This window comes from Ipomoea triloba, chromosome 3 (genome assembly GCF_003576645.1).
Source record: "Ipomoea triloba cultivar NCNSP0323 chromosome 3, ASM357664v1".
NCBI classification, from domain to species: Eukaryota; Viridiplantae; Streptophyta; class Magnoliopsida; order Solanales; family Convolvulaceae; genus Ipomoea; species Ipomoea triloba.
Window position 1 is genome coordinate 10,246,605 of NC_044918.1, and position 17,402 is coordinate 10,264,006.

Below are 17,402 nucleotides of genomic sequence, written 5' to 3' on the forward strand. Positions count from 1 at the left end.
TGTTAAAGCAGTAAAAACACCAGAAATTGGTAACCCAGTTCGGAATCTCAATTCCTACATCTGGGGGGGCATCACTCTGATTGCCCAACTATTCATTGATCAACACTATGAAATGTACCACCAATTTACAGTCGTGTATCTCACGGTAACTCTAGAAACTCATCACAGGCTCCATTCACTAGTACAAAATCACATTTTCGCTACTGTTGTAAATGACATTTCGCTACTGTTGTACAACAGTAGCGGATGAAACAATCACTGAATGTCCTTGACTTTTCGCTACCGTTGTAGAACGGTAGCTAAAAGTCTGGTCATCCGCTACCGTTTCTAGCTAGGAACGGTAGCGGATGATTATTTTTTATTTTTTTTTAAATAGATCATCCGCTACCGTTCCTACTAGGAACGATAGTGGATGAGTTTAACTAAAAATAAATAAATAAGGGTATCAGCCACCGTTTTAAACTAAAAACGGTGGCGGATACCCAACATTAAAATTTAAAAAAAAAACATTCTAATAATAATAAATGAAAATAATTACAAATAATAAATAAAATATTAAACATCTGATTCTTCTAATTTTTGTGTATACTTATTACATCACAAATATTAAATAAACATCACCAATCTTCTTCTTCTTCACCATACTACTCAGCTCCTTGATAAAATCTACAACAAGAATACATAAAATTCTTCAATACCTCGCATATGCATAGCAAAGAGTAGAACATAATACAAGAAAGAAATAAAGAACTTACTGCATCATTTAAAACAGATTCACAAAACACCAATGCGTAAAGGTTACATCTGTGCCAAGCTCCTGCAATATTTAAAGAAAGATAAATTACTCAAGATATTAAAAAATATATATATAATAATTAAATAAGAAGTTAAAACTCAATGGGTAAAATGGTTAACTTGATTGCAGGAAATTAGTTACATAAGGTGACAAGTAATATAATTATTAATCACAAATCACTGCCATTTTCTTTTCTTCTCTTATCACATGACTGCATACATGTAATCAATATCTATATCTATCTATCTACACACCCAAAAAATAGATCCTAAGGCTCATTAACCCAGACTATAATGTCAGAAGGACTACTTTACAGAAATTATCAATGAACGAGTGTAGAGTGTAATCTGAAATATGGACATTTAGAAAAAGAAACCAGAAAATATAAGGCTACTGCACAAACTAAAAGATTATAAATAACAAATAGAGTACGCCACACACTGCAGATATATTATACAAGCTAAAGGAACCAAATATGAACACGAAACATATAGATTAGTGGATTAGCTTAATTCAACAAATTGTTTAATAGCTAAAATAAGGGACCCAAACATCAGACACTCAAGAAACTTTTGCCTAGCCATAGAAACTCTTTGATTATCTACTAATATTGACTCCTCTTTCACCAATTTCAGTAAGATCACCACCCTAGAACAAAGGAGTTATGGTTTACAAAGCATTCTAATCAAGAGAGAAATCTCAATGATGGAAAACAACTGAGCAATTGAATCTTAAATATTTTTAACACAATAAAAATGCACACTCATACTTACATGGAGCAGTTCAAGGTCATGTTGTAATGCAGTTCAAGCCTTCAAGGCAATTTTTTAATACAATATACTAAAAGGAGACTTTATGGGGAGATTCTGCGGGCTTGGAAATGATTATATATAGTTTCAGATATGCACATTAGTTTTTATATGAGAAGAGTATGTACCTGTTTTTGGTGAGATTGTATGGTATTACCATGGATTGCTACAAGTATCTACAAAGATTGTATGTACATATGTGATGAAAATCAAAGTGCAAGTATCTCTAAAGATTGTATGGTATTAGCATGGATTGCTTAAAGTTACTTCATACAACTAAATCACAATTGAAAAAAGGCAACAACTAAATCAAATCATTCTATTTTGAAACTCTGGAGGAAATACCCTTAAACAAATTACCGGTCTTTCTACTAACCAGCTCCTTGATAAAATCTACAACAAAAAGACATAAAATTCTTCAATACCTCACATATTCATAGCAATGATCCATGCCACAATTAAAGTTAAGGGAATCAGCAGATTGAACATTAGGCACAAAATTAATTAATTTTGATTTATAAACTAAAATATTCTCTAATCCATGCCACAATTCATATCTTTTGTTTAAAATAAGATGAAACTCACAGAAATCTCCCAAGTCCCTGATGCAGCCTGTCCAAAATATAGACAAAATGACAACATGAACAACATTATGAATCTAATTCAATTCATCATAGCTTTCTTAAAAATATTCTTATCAATGACAACATGAACAAAAAGGAGAACAAAAATACCTGAGTGGCAATAGAGTCAAGCTCATCAAAAAACAGAACACATGGGGCTGATCCTCTAGCCTTGTCAAAAATTTCTCGAACATTGGCCTCACTCTCTCCAAACCACATGGTGAGCAATGCTGGCCCTTTAACACTAATGAAGTTGGCTTGACATTCATTTGCTATTGCCTTGGCCCACATCCTGGGGGGCCGTAGAAAAGAACACCTTTGGAAGGTGGCTCATACACACACACACACACACACATAATAAACCAAGCAATCACAAATCAGCTGCAATCTATATCAACTAAAGGCAGATCTGAGATTTATTTTAAGAAAAAATGTAAAAGAAAAGACAGATCTGAGATTTACCTTTGAGCCTTTGGTCTCAGTCGATCTGAGAGAGTGATAGTGAGAGTCGGCAGCTGTAGAGGAATCGAGGTGGAGGCATCGCGGTGGAGGCGTGGCGGTGGTGGTGGAGGCGGAGGCATGAGAGTGAGAGATAAAGGGAGAGGGACGGTCGCGGAGGTGGACGAAGGCTGCAATGGCGGTGGAAGGCGGAGGCGGTGGCGGTTGAGGCTGCGGGGCTGTGCGGTGGTGTGGCTGCTGTAGATGATGGTGAGGATCGGAAATGGCTGCGGTGGAAATGGTGAGGAAATGTCTCGCAGATCTGAGCTTTTGTTTGTTGGAATTTTATTATTTTTTAGTTAATGAATATTTCGCTACCGTTTCTTCTTGGAACGGTAGCGGAATATAAAACGCGTTTTTTTTTTAAAAAATTCGCATCCGTTCCATCAAACAACGGTAGCGGATTGTTCTTCATTTATTTACAAAAATGCCACCGCGTGTTTTTAGAGAAAAATACACTACCGTTCTTACAAGAACGGTAGCTAAATGTCAGTGTTTTATGTTCTTTTTTGTACTAGTGATTCTAGAGTTCAACCTTGAAGAGAGACAAAAACTTGATCTTCTGATCTTCTTGAATTGAGGCTCCCCCTCAATGATTGCACGAACGACTTTCAGAGTGAATGCTTGCCCACTTGACTTCACGGAGAAGATGTATCTTGAATCAAAGGTAAGCTTTGTCAAGATTTCTTGTAATCATGTATATGAAACTTCAAGTCTAGATCTTCAGAGTAATTTTCTCAGCAACATCATAACGAGAGTTGGCTCATATTTATCCTTGACTGAATCTGGCAAGCGGTTGAAGTCTCAGTAACCAACTCTGAACATCTACAACACTTCGTTCAGTAAGTTGTCTTCAGAGTCTTCCAAGTCTTCTGAACTACTTCCTGTACTAAACTACTGCTAGTCTAAGACACCTTAAGAGACCTGTTTTTTGAACTATCTACTGAACTAAATATATTGTCATAAAAACTTGGTACAATCCAGGGAGTTTAAGAAAACTCTTACTTAGTATTTTTATTAACAAAGAGGATTCCTGCTATTGAGTTGCGGATGTCGACGACAATGGCCACCACCACATAGATAGCCCCAAATAACGGGAACATAAGTAGGCAATGGCATTTTAACACTGAAAGCCATCAATTGCAAAAAAAAAAAAAAAAAAAGGAAAAAAAAGGCTGGATTAGCATGAGGAGACTAGGGAAGAAAAATGTATCTGTTCTTCATTTATTCTAGCTGGACACAATTTTTGAGGATATTAAAATAAGTTTTTGTTTGAGTGGATGATAGTTTGTGGGTAGTAATGAGTATGGAGCATTAAAGTTTAAAGGGTAAAATAGTAAAAATAAAATAAAATAATATTTAATTTTGCAAAGTGCATAATATTTTGGGACGAATGAAAAAAGAAAGTAAGACAAATAAAATGTGACAAAGGTAGTCTTATTGCACCTATCACTTTTTTCATATATTCTCCTTCACTAGCTCACTCCTATTTATACTTAGATTTCAAATTTGTCAATTAGAGAGAGACAAATTTGAACTTAGCAACTTGTAATATTTTAATCTATTTGGATTTGACAAGTGTATATTTTTGTTCAATCCTTGTGCATAACTTGTACATAAAATATGGCTTTTACACAATCTAAATAAGCTTTATTTCTTTGCACATGTATCCTCCTTGGTTTACGTGTCAATGTCTAAATTCAATTTAGCAGTAAAGATACCTCATATGATGCTTGAATAAAGAATTTCTTTGATGGATCTCAGCGCTGCACTAAGCTTACTTCTCACCGGTCACCTATCCCGTGACTGTTGGAAGTCAAGCACGCTTAAGCATAGAGTTCCTTGGCTATCTAGTTGTCATATCCTACTTAAAAAGAATTGGTGATAAGTAGGTAGATATTAACCATTTAACAACATCCCTCAATGGTAAGCCACAACGCACCGTCCCGAATCGAGCAGGGGCTGAACTTAGCTAACCTCGTCGACGCCTAACAATCACCCTCACAGCACATGCCATAACCTTTGAACACCAAGCCTAGTTGCGCAACACATTTGACTCGGTCCTTAGCCTACGCGCCCATCATCCCCTTCCCAGGACTAGACTTGGCCCAACCCACGCCCACATCCCATCAGGGACTAGATTCAGTTTTCGCCTCGTAATCGATCCGAACACGTCACCTCGGCTATAAACCCTAGACCATATATCACTCAGATCATGCAACTGTATAGATGTTTAAGTGCGGAAATTAAAGGCTGAAAATAAACTGACACAGATATTGGTTACCCAATTCGATACAACTTGTATCTACATCTGGGGACGACCATCAGTGTGTCCAATCTACTATATCCAACACCAAAAGTACAGAAGGTAAGAAATGATACAATCTAACCCAAGTGATCCAAAAGGTAAGTACTCAACTGACTAAGGCTTATAGCAGATTGTAAAAAATAGAGATATCTACGTCAGAAGTCTAAGGAAATCCCTTTCTCAGAGAGCCGCTCTATTGCAGTCCGTCTCGTTGACTCACTCTACACTGCACCACAGCTGCATCGTCTTCATGTCCACAGATTAAGCATCAGTGAAATTCTTCTCAAGTTCTCCAACTTATATTTCCAAAACTTGGGTCTTGAGAAGATAGAGTAATCAGAGTGAAGCTTTTAGAACTTTGGGAGAGATGGTTGTGAACCAAGTCAGATTAGTTTCTCTTGCATATCCTCCTTCTTGAATCAACTCCCTTATATATAAACTATGATTCTAGGTAACACGGTAATCTTAACTTTGAGTGACCTTTAAGACAATTATTTCAAGGTGTTTAGATGATATGGACTTTGGTTAAAACACACCTCTTTGCATGAAACCGTTTTGCCAAATCAGCGAAGATAAGCCGGTGAAGTCCAACGGATACTTTCCTAACGCTCTAGCGTAGAGTCTGATCAATCGGGTTTTCACTCTTAATACTGACAGACTCTAAACTAAAACAAAACTAATTTGCCATAATAATTCAGTCAAATTACATCAGTGGGGTTTAGACTTAAATCACTAAAAAAGACTCCCCCCTTTGGCTATTATTTAGCAAAACAACTCAATAAGGACGAAAACATGACTGTTAAAGCAAAGAGTTGATTGCCAACACAAGAACATAAAACTAAGAAAGTCCATATGATGGACTATAATTCTCTTTTATCAAATACCATTACAGACCCAAAGAGACCATAAACTAAAGCACAACAAGCGTGCTAGGTCTGTAAACCTAGTAACCAAGTAACACAAAACACGAAACAAAAAACTTTCATCAAACTACTTCTTTCATTGATGCTCCCCATGAGTCCTGAGTACTCCCCCTGTGTTGCTAAGTAATAGCCAAAGTAAGCTTCAAACCACATGAGTTAATCATCCACCCTCGGTTGCGGAAGTATCAGTCTCAACCTCTGACAGGCTAAGTCGCAGCAGAACAGTCACAAGCTCAGTGCGTTTAATTTTTGGCATACCCTTTCAAGGTGTTTAGATGATAGGGAATTTCTTATAAACACGCCTCTTTGCATGAAACCGTTCTGCCAGATTAGCGAAGATAAGTCGGTGAAGTCCAACGTATACTTTCCGGACGCTTTGTCGTAGAGTCTAATCAATCAGGTCTTCACTCTTAATATTGACTAACTCCAAACTAAAACCAAACTAATTTGCCATATTAAATCAACCAATTACATCAGTGGGGTTTAGACTTAAATCACTTACAAGAAAAAAATGGCATGTTTGATTGAGTTCAAGCAAACAATAAATAAAAAGTAAGAGATAAAGAGATTAAGTCAATATTTTTGTAATGGTGTAAGAATTCCTTACTCCACTATTCTCCTTAACCCAAGGAGGTTTCACTAGTATGATATGAATACAAATCAAAGTTTTGTCTTTCACACTTGTTGCAAACTAAGCTAACTAGGTTACTTGCTATGTACCCTTTTTTATAGTCATTCGAATGAGCTTCTTCACTAAGTTGAGCTTCTTCACTACTTGATCTTCAACGTCAACAGTTGTCCAATAAGTCGCCTTGAGATGAGATCTCCAACCTTAGCAACGAAGGATGGTGTTTGTCTTTTTGAAGATTACTAGACAGAATATAGATGAATCATGAATCATTCTAGAGTTTAAAATGGCTCACAAAAAATATCTCAACAATTTCAAATTAATCAACTTCTTCCATCACTTTAAGAGGTTCTCTATTTATAGAGGTAGGGAGTGAAAAATTCAAATGACTTGAATTTTTCTCGTCAGTGACCAATGAGGTGGTAGGTGTCCAAAACCCCCTATCTCCTCCTTTTTCACTGCACGCTTTTGACCTTTGGATTTCCCAAAATACATTATAGGCGAATGGAATGGTTCTATACCAAAAATTAGGTTTGTAGCATATTTGAACATATCTTGGTGGCAGGAGTCCTTGAGATGTGGCCAGTAACTCTTTAGACAAATGACAGATATATATATACTTCGTACTAACATCTACCAATCCCACTACTTCTTGAAGATTTTGATTTTATTACCCTAAGAAGATTTTTCATACCTTGACTAAGATAGTTATTATACCATGTGTTATTATATGAGAAAACATCTACTAGCAGAAAACCTCAACTCATGAATGATATTGGTTTACTATTGATAGCTTTACTTAAAACGTCTGTTGAGAAGATCTGTAGGACAATCTGTCAACCTCTCCTGTGACTATGTAGGGTAACATTTGCCGGATAACATATGCTAATGAGGGTTCTATTAAACGATGATCCACTTACTAGGATCTTTCAGTTAATATCTACTGTTAAGACAATTTAGTTCTATTTTTATTTTTACAAGTAATTGTATTACAATAGCGATTACAAGAAAAATTTTGGGAGTTCTAAATTCCTTATCTTTCAACAATGAACATCATCAAAATCTAAAAAGTGCAATTCCTAACAAAAACCATTGTTTCTTGTAGAATCATCTACTGCTAGTAAACTTCTGTTCTTGCTAAGTGCAATTCCTTATTTTTCAACAATGAACCTAAGTTGTGCTGCTATATAGACTTATGTTGTTAATAAACTTTTATTGCTACAAGGTCTTACTACTACTCAACATCTGGTACATGTTAGATGTGTGCCAATACGTCATCTTCCAACAACTTCTTGAAAAGTCTTGCTGCTATAGGAGCTTTGCTGCTTATTGCGAGTTGTGCTGCAAGTCTATCGTACCTTTGCTATAAGTTGACATAGGCAAATACGTTGATGGTACCCCCGACTAGGGTACCCAACCTAGAGAGCCCCCGACATCTAGAGCCGACAGACCGACTGCCCTTTTCTAGTAGATGGGTAGGGTACGAATGCATGAGTAACCCTTTTGACGTAGGTAGTCTGGTCGTGGTGCCCGAATGGGTGCGACACTCAGAAGCAGCGAACTGTGGATTCGCGGGGAATCTTGGCGAATTTGGCGAGATTCTTTCCTAATTTATATTAGGCAGTATTTATGGCAGTTTGGGCAGTTTAAGTAGTTTTCCTAAAAGTCAAATTTGTTAATTTCTTCTATCTCTCCTATCCAAGGCTTATTAATCTAGTATAAATACCCCAGGAGTCACATTGTAAAGGGTTCTGATTTTAATGCAACTATAATTACTCTGTCCAATTGTTATTGAGTTTTTATTTCATTAATTCTTTTGTTTTACGGTAGCGTTGGCCCACCGTATGGCTATCTCACGGCCGTAAAACTAACATTGACATCGTCTGTGGGGAATGATATAAGAAGACACATTTTCAACCTTGCTACATGGCACAAACACGTATGAGTCGTCGTTCTAGAAACGCCTTGAGCGCCAACAACAATGCTACCACTACCGGTCTAGAGGGCAACTGTGGTTTCATCGGAGACTTGCGCGAATAGTTGAGCCAAGGGTTTACAGATTTTAGTGAATTGCTGAGCCACCCTAATTTTGCTGAGCAGTCGGTAACTCACAAGAGGCACCACGAAGTTCCATCGATTGAGGTGTCGGTCGTAGCACCAAATCCTCAGACATCTCCCGCACGGTGTTGGCTGACATCAGTCACATCACCGCTTAAGTGATAGAAGCGTGTGGATGAGCAGGCGTTTTGCCTGTGCCAGCCAGACAGAAAGTACCTAATTAATCTACACTAATCGAGCAAGATATGCACATAGCCTTACAAACTAATGATCATTCGATGCACTCGGAAGGCCATGCACCAAGTCGGACCAGGTCGGTTCGTCCAGTCCATTCACGGCTTACACCTACAACTCCTATCCAGTCAGTCAGGGATCGGCTGGGCGGTTAAGCCGAACGTCGCTCATCCACCAGACCAAGAGGGGGGATTAGGGAGCACTCTATCACAAGACTTAGGTAGGACGATTTGCACAAGCGCATGGCCCACTAACGTGATCGGGAAGCTGTGGCCGGTAACTTGGAAAGTAGTGGTTAGAGAGGCTAACTACAATGGCGTCGCCCAGACCCTCGTGCCGCCGAGATAATGCACACTGACTGGCTAATAAAGCGGCAGATAAGGGCAAGAAACCTACTGTTGAGGAAGTAGGCGACAGGGATTGGAAGCATAAGGGAAGAAATACGACAGGCGCCTGGAAGGCCTGGGCTAAACAATTGTATGTGGGGGTGACCGCCACCTAAGAGTCCGACAGGAAAAAAGCTTGCCGAGAGCCTATCATTTTCACTGCTGACGACCTGCCTCGAGGCACGACTCCCCACCGAGATACCTTGGTTATTGCGACAAATATCCAAGGAACGGTGGTCAGGAAGGTCATGGTCAATACGAGTAGTAGTATAAACGTTTGACAACTTAAAAGAAGCTAAGACTACCTATGGAGTGACTACGCCTAGTCAAGACCCTGTTGGCCGGGTTCACTGGTGATTCAACTATTCTTGAGTGCTCTGCTTCACTAATAGTCATGCTGGGAACATGGTCTCATGTGTGAAAGATAGATATGGAATTTGTGGTGTGCACATATCGTGATCCTCGGTCGACCAACCCTTGAGGATCTAGTTGCCCTAATTTCTATTAAGCACCTATGCATGAAGTTCCATACAGTGATTGGCGTCAACATTGTGCGATGTGATCAAAAGATGGCTAGAAGTTGCTATAGGCCTGCCGAAAGATAGGGAGAAGGACATACAGATAAATACGATTACCCACTAGGCCGAGGAGAAAGCAATGGAACACCTCAAGTCAGCGGTCGAGCTAGAAGAGATCGTACTTGATCTTGACCGGCCCGACCGCAAGGTCAAGATCGGAGTCGGAATAACTGAGTCGACCAAGCACGTAGTCATCCAAGTGTTGAGGGATTTTAAGGAAATATTTGCCTAGGACCCAAAGATATGTTGGTGGCCAATCGTGTCATTATCACCTATCGATTGACAGTTGATCCTCAATTCAAGCCTATTGCTCAGAAGAGGTGATACATGTCGAATGACCGCCGAGACTTCGTTAAGAAAGAAATAAACATACTGCTCGCAACTGGTCATATTCGAGAAGTCAAGTACCCAGCTGGGTAGCCAACGTGGCATTGGTGCCTAAGTCGCCTGCGTGGCGAATGTGCATTGACAACATGGATTTAAATAAGGCTTGCCCAAGTGACCCCTTCCCACTACCTTACATCGACCAGCTTGTTGATGAGATGGTTGGATACGACTGAGCTTTATAGACGCCTTCCGGGGCTATCACAAGATTTTTATGCTCAAAAAAGACGAGGAGAAGATTGCTTTCATTACTCTGGATAAGGTCTATTGTTATAGTGTGATGACGTTTGGTTTGAAAAAATCAGTGGTCACCTATATGCGTATAGTAGCCAGGTTATTCATGAGCCTGATAGGCAAGTCGATGGCTGCTTACGTAGATGACATGTTGGTCAATAGCAAGGAAGAAGAAGAGCACGTGAAGGATCTAGCTAACTGCTCCGCATCATGAAAAGGTATAATTTGCGACTAAATCCTAAGAAGTGCGCCTTCACGATCATAGGAGGAAAATTCTTAGGCTATATGGTGACCAGGCGCGGGATTGAGCCCAACCTGGAAATGGTGAAGGTCATTCTAGATATGCATCCCTCCAAGAACCTCAAAGAGATGCAACGCATAACTGGCCGGTTGGCTGCTCTCAATCGATTCATGTCTAAGTCCGCCGACCACGCCTTACCCTTCTTTGAGGCTATGAAGAAGCGGGAAGGTTTTCAGTAGTCGGAGGAGTGCTAGTCTGCCTTTGAAGAACTAAAGAGGTATCTTTTGGCGCCACAATTGCTATCCAAGCCCAAGGATGTTGAGACAATGTTTCTGTATCTAGCCGTCTAGCAAAGGGCAGTCAGATCATTTTTAGTGCGTGAGGAGGAAACGACGCAGCACCCGGTCTATTATGTGGCCCAGACATTGAAAGGCGCAGAAATCAAATACTCTCCTCATGAGATGGTGGTCTGACTGGCTGGCTGTTAGGAACCCTTTGTATTTAACATTTTGATGATACCAAAGTTAGGAGTTCAGAAACCCTAATTTCACTTGGTCAAGTCGTGTTGTATCTTAGGACGAACCAATAAACGAATCGTTATCTAGTGATCATGTATTCATGTATATCAGCTCATTGTCTTATAGCTGACAGATCTTAATCGTCTAAGCACCAAGAACGAATCACGAAATCCAAAGACTTGAAGACCGAAGACTTGAAGACATGAACGCCAGAAGACAAAGCCGAAGAGGTTTTCAAAAGGTCGAGTCATAGAAGGGCCTACCCTTGAGATTTATCAAGGCCGAATGATAATGAACGATTATTTGAGGAGTTATGGGACGAATGATAAAGGCAATCATTCGTTATTGATCATAAAGGCATGAATCATTGCATGATTCATGAGGACAAGCCAAGAACATTCTCTAAGCGATAAACAGTCCGAAACCTTAAAATGTGAGATGATCAACCTTGGACAAATCAAGTCCTAAGAACAGATCCTAAGGTCAAAGCTTTCATTTAATGTTATGTCCCTTATGCATGACTAAAGGACAAATTATCTGTACATATTAAGGATAAAACAGCTATAAAGTACTAACACCCACATGGGCTCAATACCCAGCAGTTATTACACATTAGTCAAAAGGTGATTTGCATTTTTGTCTTCCCTCCAACGGGACAAATTTTCACACCTATAAATACCCCATTCCTATTCATCATAAGGTGCTGGTCATTCTAAGAAATTGCAAGTTTTATAAGTTCAGCAATTACAAGCGATTGGTGTGAGAAAAAGAGAGAAAAACTTAAAAGTTCATATCTAAAACTTAAGGAAATCTTGAGCTGCTTCATTGTTCCGTTCAAGATATACTCAAGCCAAGATTTCAGTTGGAGAAAAGAAGAAATCAATCTTCAAACAACACTCTCTACTTGGAGAAGTAGAAAGAGGCGTAGTAAACTTGGAGGAGTTATTGTATTAAAAAGGAGATTAGTGCAATCCTTCACTGGCCATTGGCGAGTATCTTGTGAACTCCAACGCACTACAAGAAAAATCATAAATCGCAGTAGAAAGATCGCGACGGAACATAAGTCGTTGTCAATTTGCGATGGAATGTGTTTCGTCACGATTTTGTGATGGAAATGGTGACAGAATTCAATTACGTAGCGATTTTTTGTGCAAAGTGAGGAAAAAACTTTGGAAACTTTGGCGTATGGAATATGAATTTTGCCATGGAATATTTTTTCACGCTTTGGAGACAGACAGAAACATTTCCGTTGCCAAAACCACGACAGACTCGCGCCGAAATGATTCCCGTAACCTACTTCGCAACAAAAATTTTCGTTGCCATTTTGTCACCACCGCTTATGATAAGAACAAGCATGGAGGTTACGAAATGAATTCTATAGCAAAAATGCAAAATTTCGTCGCAAAACGCAATTCGCAATGAAGTTTTGTGTTTTTGCAACAGAATTTTTTCGTCTCGAATTGCTATTTTCCTTGTAATGAATCTCCTCAAGGCAATTAGTTAAGTGGGCAGTGGAGTTCACTTAATATGGCTTCGAAGACATGCCCAGGCTGATTTCATAGTGGAGTGTTTTGCATAGGCTAACGAACCCCACCTGGTCGAGGATCATGAGAATGTCGAGTGGTGGGAGGTTCGCACAGATGGAGTCACTAGTGCGAGCCACTGTAGAGGTGGAGTCATGATTACTACTTCGGAAGGTTTTCACATGGATTATGTCCTAGAGTATCAGTTCCGCACCTCAAACAACGAGGCCGAGTACGAGGCGGTCATCGGTCAATTGCGCCTCGTCTAGGCATTGAAAGCCACCCGGATGCGGGCCAAGACTGACTCCCACTTAGTCGTTGGGCAGTTGACGAATGAGTATATAACCAGGGAAGAGAGGTTTATGATGTACAAAGACGTGGCTGAGGGACTACTCGGGAAGCTAGCAGCTTACGAGATAATCCATGTTCCCCAAGTAGAGAACTTGGAGGCCATCATCCTATCTAAGTTAGTAGTAAGCAGACTTCTAGATCATCTCTCTATGACATGTCGAACCAAGAATGTGGAGAGGCCGAGTACCAAGGCGCTACTCGTCTGCTCAGTTGCTGAGATGCCTTCGCCGTACCCGGATCCGGTCGCGCAACCTGAATGGTTTTGGATAGCTGATATCATAAGATCTAAGGTTAAGTGTGAGTTACTTTATGACAAAGCATAGGTTGACTGGGTGCGAAAAAGAGGCCCCATCTTACGAGTTTGTCGATTGGAAAGCTGTACAAGCGCTTCTTCGGCGGCCCTTTGTTGCGCTGCCTGTTCCTAAACGATGCCAAAACTGTTATGAAGGAGGCTCATAGGGGGATTTGTGCAGCTCATCAAAGCGCCAACACTCTTGCCAGGAAGCTAGTCATTCAGGGGTATTATTCATCTACTATGGTGAAAGATTGCATATAGGAAGTCATGAGGTGTCTTACTTATAGTCATTTGCGAGAAAGGATACCCGACCAACAACCTTCTACACTCCAGTCACGACGGCCATTCCCTTTTCCAAGTGGGGAGTAGATCTGCTTGGGCCTCTACCACAGGCACCTAGTCGGCATAGATTTTGTATTGCAGCAGTGGACTACTTCACTAAGTGGGCGGAAGCCGAGCCCTTGGCTACTATCACTTGGTACTAAAGCCGCTGGTTCATTTGGAAGAAAATCATTTGCATATTCTAATTGCTCGAGCAGTTGGTCACTGACATTGAACACATTAAAGCCTCTGTCACTTTTGCATTAAGCACGACATTGAGCACATTAAAGCCTCTGTCGCTTATCCCCAGTCAAACGGGCAGATAGAGAACTTGAATCGCACCATCCTGGACGGGTTGCGAAAGAGGTTTGAAGAATTGGGTGTGACTTGGGTTGAGCAGCTGGAAAATGTCCTTAGGACTTATCGGACTACTTCGGCTGAGCGACCATAGAAACCCCGTTTGCCTTGGCGTATGAGTTTGAGGACAAGGTGCCTATAGAGATTCAGGTGCCTAGTCAGGGAATCCTACTTTATAATAAAGAGGGTAATGAGGAAAGTTTTCAGATTGAGAAGAATTTCTTAAAAGAAAAAAGAGACGAGGTTTATGCTTGAATGGCTGAGTACCTGCAGGCGGTCAAACGGTATCATGATAAGCGAGCCAAAGTTAAGTATCTCCTGGTGGGCAGCTTAGTCTTAAGAGATCGTGAGGCCAGTCGGCCCACCGAAGGAGGTAATTTGGCTGTCAAGTAAGAAAGGCTCTACAAAGTCTCAGAAGTTGTGTTCCCGTGAACTTACTGACTAGAAACAATTGAAGGCAGGCAGGTGGATAGGACTTGGAATGCTCACCATCTAAACAAGTTTTACCAATAAATTAGTTGTTGTTTTTCCATTATATAAATCGATGTAGGCACTCAGTGGCCATATTAGTTGGTGCATTACTTAGCATTTCAAGTAATAAAATTCGTTAGTTCGAGAAAATGTGTTCAGAAAAGTCGGTCAACTTAAGCCTTTTCAAGCCTTAAGAAGAAAAAAGAGATTGAGAATAATTTCTTAGAAGAAAGAAGAGACGAGGCTTATGCTGAATGGCTGAGTACCAACAGGCGGTCAAGCAGTATCATGATAAGCAAGCCAAAGTTAAGCATCTCCTGGTGGGCGGCTTAGTCTTAAGAGATCGAGAGGCCAGTCGACCCACCAAAGGAGGTAAGCTGGTTGTTAGGTAGGAAAGGCTCTACAAAGTTTCAAAAGTTGTGTTCCTGTGAACTTACCGACTGGAAACAATGGAAGGCAGGCAGGAGGATAGGACTTGGAATGCTCACCATGTGAACAAGTTTTACCAATAAATTAGCTGTTGTTTTTCCTTTATATAAATCGATGTAGGCATGCAGTGGCCATATTAGTTTGTGTATTACTTAGCATTTCAAGTAAAAAAAATTCGTTAGTTCAAGCAAATGTGTTAAGGAAAGTCGGTCAACTTAAGCCTTTTCATGCCTTAAGAAGAAAAAGGAGGTTTGGAGTTTTGCACTCAGGAGCCAGCGAATCGCCATTCCTTGTGAATTCGGTAGGCTTAGGCATTTTCAGGCCTTAAGAAGAAAAGAGAAGTTTGGAGTTTTATAGTCAAGAGCTAACTAGTCACCCGTCCTTGCCAATTCGGTTGACATAGACATTTTCAAGATTAGGAAGAAAAAGGATGTTTGGAGTTAAACAGTCAGGAGCTGGCCTGTCGCCTTTCCTTGTGAATTCGGTCGACTTAGCCCTTTTCAGGCCTTAAGAAGAAACGGGAGGTTTGGAGTTTTGTAGTCAAGAGCTGACCAGTGTCCCTTCCTTGCAAATTCGGTCGACTTAGGCCTTTTTAGGCCTTAAAAAGAAAATGGAGGTTTGGAGTTTTGTAGTAAGGAACTGGCCATCGCCCTTCCTATCAAAATCGGTCAACTTACGACTTTTAAGGCCTTAAGAAGAAAATGCAGGTTTGGAGTTTTGAAGTAAGGAGCTGACCAGTCGCCCTTCCTTGCGAATTCGGTCGACTTAGGTCATTTCAGGTCTATGAGGAAAATGGAGTTTTGGAGTTTTGCAATTAAGAGCTGACCAGTCGCCCTTCCTTGTGAATTCGGTCACCATAGGCATTTTTAGGCGTTTACAAGAAAAGATAGGTTTGGAGTTTTATAGTCAGGAGCTAACCAGTCACCCGTCCTTGCAAATTCGGATGACATACACCTTTTCAAGCTTAAGAAAAAAAAAGGACGTTTAGAGTTTAACAGTTTGGAGCTGGCATGTCGCCCTTCCTTTTGAATTCGATCGACTTAGCCCTTTTTCATGCCTTAAGAAGAAAAGAGAGGTTTGGAGTTTTGTAGTCAAGAGTTGACCAGTCTTCTTTCCTTGCGAATTCGATCAAGTTAGGCCTTTTCAGGCTTAAAATGAAAAGGGAGGTTTGGAGTTTCGAGTTTTCTAGTAAGGAATTGGCCAGTCGCCCTTCCTTTTGAAGTCGGTCGACTTAGGACTTTTAAGGACTTACGAAGAAAATGCAGGTTTGGAGTTTTGAAGTCAGGAGCAGACCAGTCGCACTTCATTGCGAATTCGGTCGACTTATGCCGTTTCAGGCCTACGAAGAAAAGGGAGGTTTGGAGTTTTGCAGTTAAGAGCTCACCAGTCGCCCTTCCTTACAAATTAGGTCAACTTAGGCATTTTCAAGCCTTATGAAGAAAATGGAGGTTTGGAGTTTTGTAGTCAGGAGATGACCAATCACCCTTCCTTACAAATTAGGTCAACTTAGGTCTTTTCATGCCTTAAGAAGAAAATGTAGGTTTAGAGTTTTGTAGTAAGTGTTGACTAGTCATCCTTCCTTGTGAATTAGGTCGACTTAGGCCTTTTCAAGCTTTAAGAAGAAAAGGGAAGTTTGGAGTTTTACAATCAATAGTTGGCAAGTTTTCCTTCCTTTCGAAGTTTGTTGACATAGCCCTTTTCAAGCCTTAAGAATAAAAGGGAGGTTTGGAGTTTTGTGGTCAATAGCCGACCAGTCGCCCTTCCTTGTGAAGTTAGTCGACTTAGGCATTTTCAGGCCTTAAGAGGAAAAGGGAGATTTATAGTTTTGTAGTCAGGAGCTGGCCAGTCGCCCTTCCTTGTATAGTCGGTCGACTTTGTTAGGAACATAATGTATTAGGTTTTGATGATACCAAAAATGTAATTTAGAATCCCCTAAAGTCTCGAAAGATAGGAATCAATGTAAGTTCGACAAGTAAACTAAGAGCGAAAATACAACCGGGTAACTTGAGCTCAACTCGGAAAATATTTAAGCTTGAGGTAAACTTGTATGAACATCTTAGAAGACTCGTGTTGTAATTTCATAGATAGAACAGTAGAAGGCACGAGACGACACTGGAGGAATAAGGGTCTGCGAGACATCAACTACGTCTCGAGACATAAGCAGAGTTCGAGAGGTAGTACCTCTCGATACAACAATCCAGTTCAAGACATAAGCAGAATTCGAGAGGTAGGACCTCTCGATACAACAATCCAGTTCAAGACATCATCTTTGGTCTTGATAAACTGACATTTCTCCAAAAGGCTGAATGACGGTCAGGAAGCATGAATAAAGTTTGGAGAAGAAGAATATCATGGAGATAAAATATTAAGGAGGTGCCAGAAGTGGATGCCACATCAGAATTCCACAACAAACGGATAGAAGGTGCACTAATCCAAA

At 40.3% G+C, this 17,402-nt stretch overlaps 1 protein-coding gene across 5 annotated transcripts; it reads right to left on the reverse strand.

Moving 5' to 3' along the window:
* Nucleotides 1-497: 497 nt before the first annotated feature.
* Nucleotides 498-3,026, reverse strand: LOC116013856 (cell division control protein 48 homolog A-like). 5 transcript variants are annotated; one of them, XM_031253809.1, is made up of 7 exons: nt 2,691-3,026; nt 2,340-2,544; nt 2,191-2,217; nt 1,966-1,998; nt 1,734-1,781; nt 756-817; nt 498-666 (listed from the first exon to the last, which is right to left on the reverse strand). In XM_031253809.1, the coding sequence occupies exons 1-6, from the start codon at nt 2,807-2,809 to the stop codon at nt 764-766; spliced, it is 486 nt and encodes a 161-aa protein (XP_031109669.1). In that variant the 5' UTR covers nt 2,810-3,026; the 3' UTR covers nt 498-666; nt 756-763. The 5 variants fall into 5 exon arrangements, with proteins under 5 accessions (XP_031109669.1, XP_031109668.1, XP_031109671.1 ...); XM_031253808.1 differs by having other exon boundaries at nt 1,951-1,998; XM_031253811.1 differs by lacking the exon at nt 1,734-1,781 and having other exon boundaries at nt 2,691-3,023.
* Between the last annotated feature and the right edge of the window lie 14,376 nt (nt 3,027-17,402).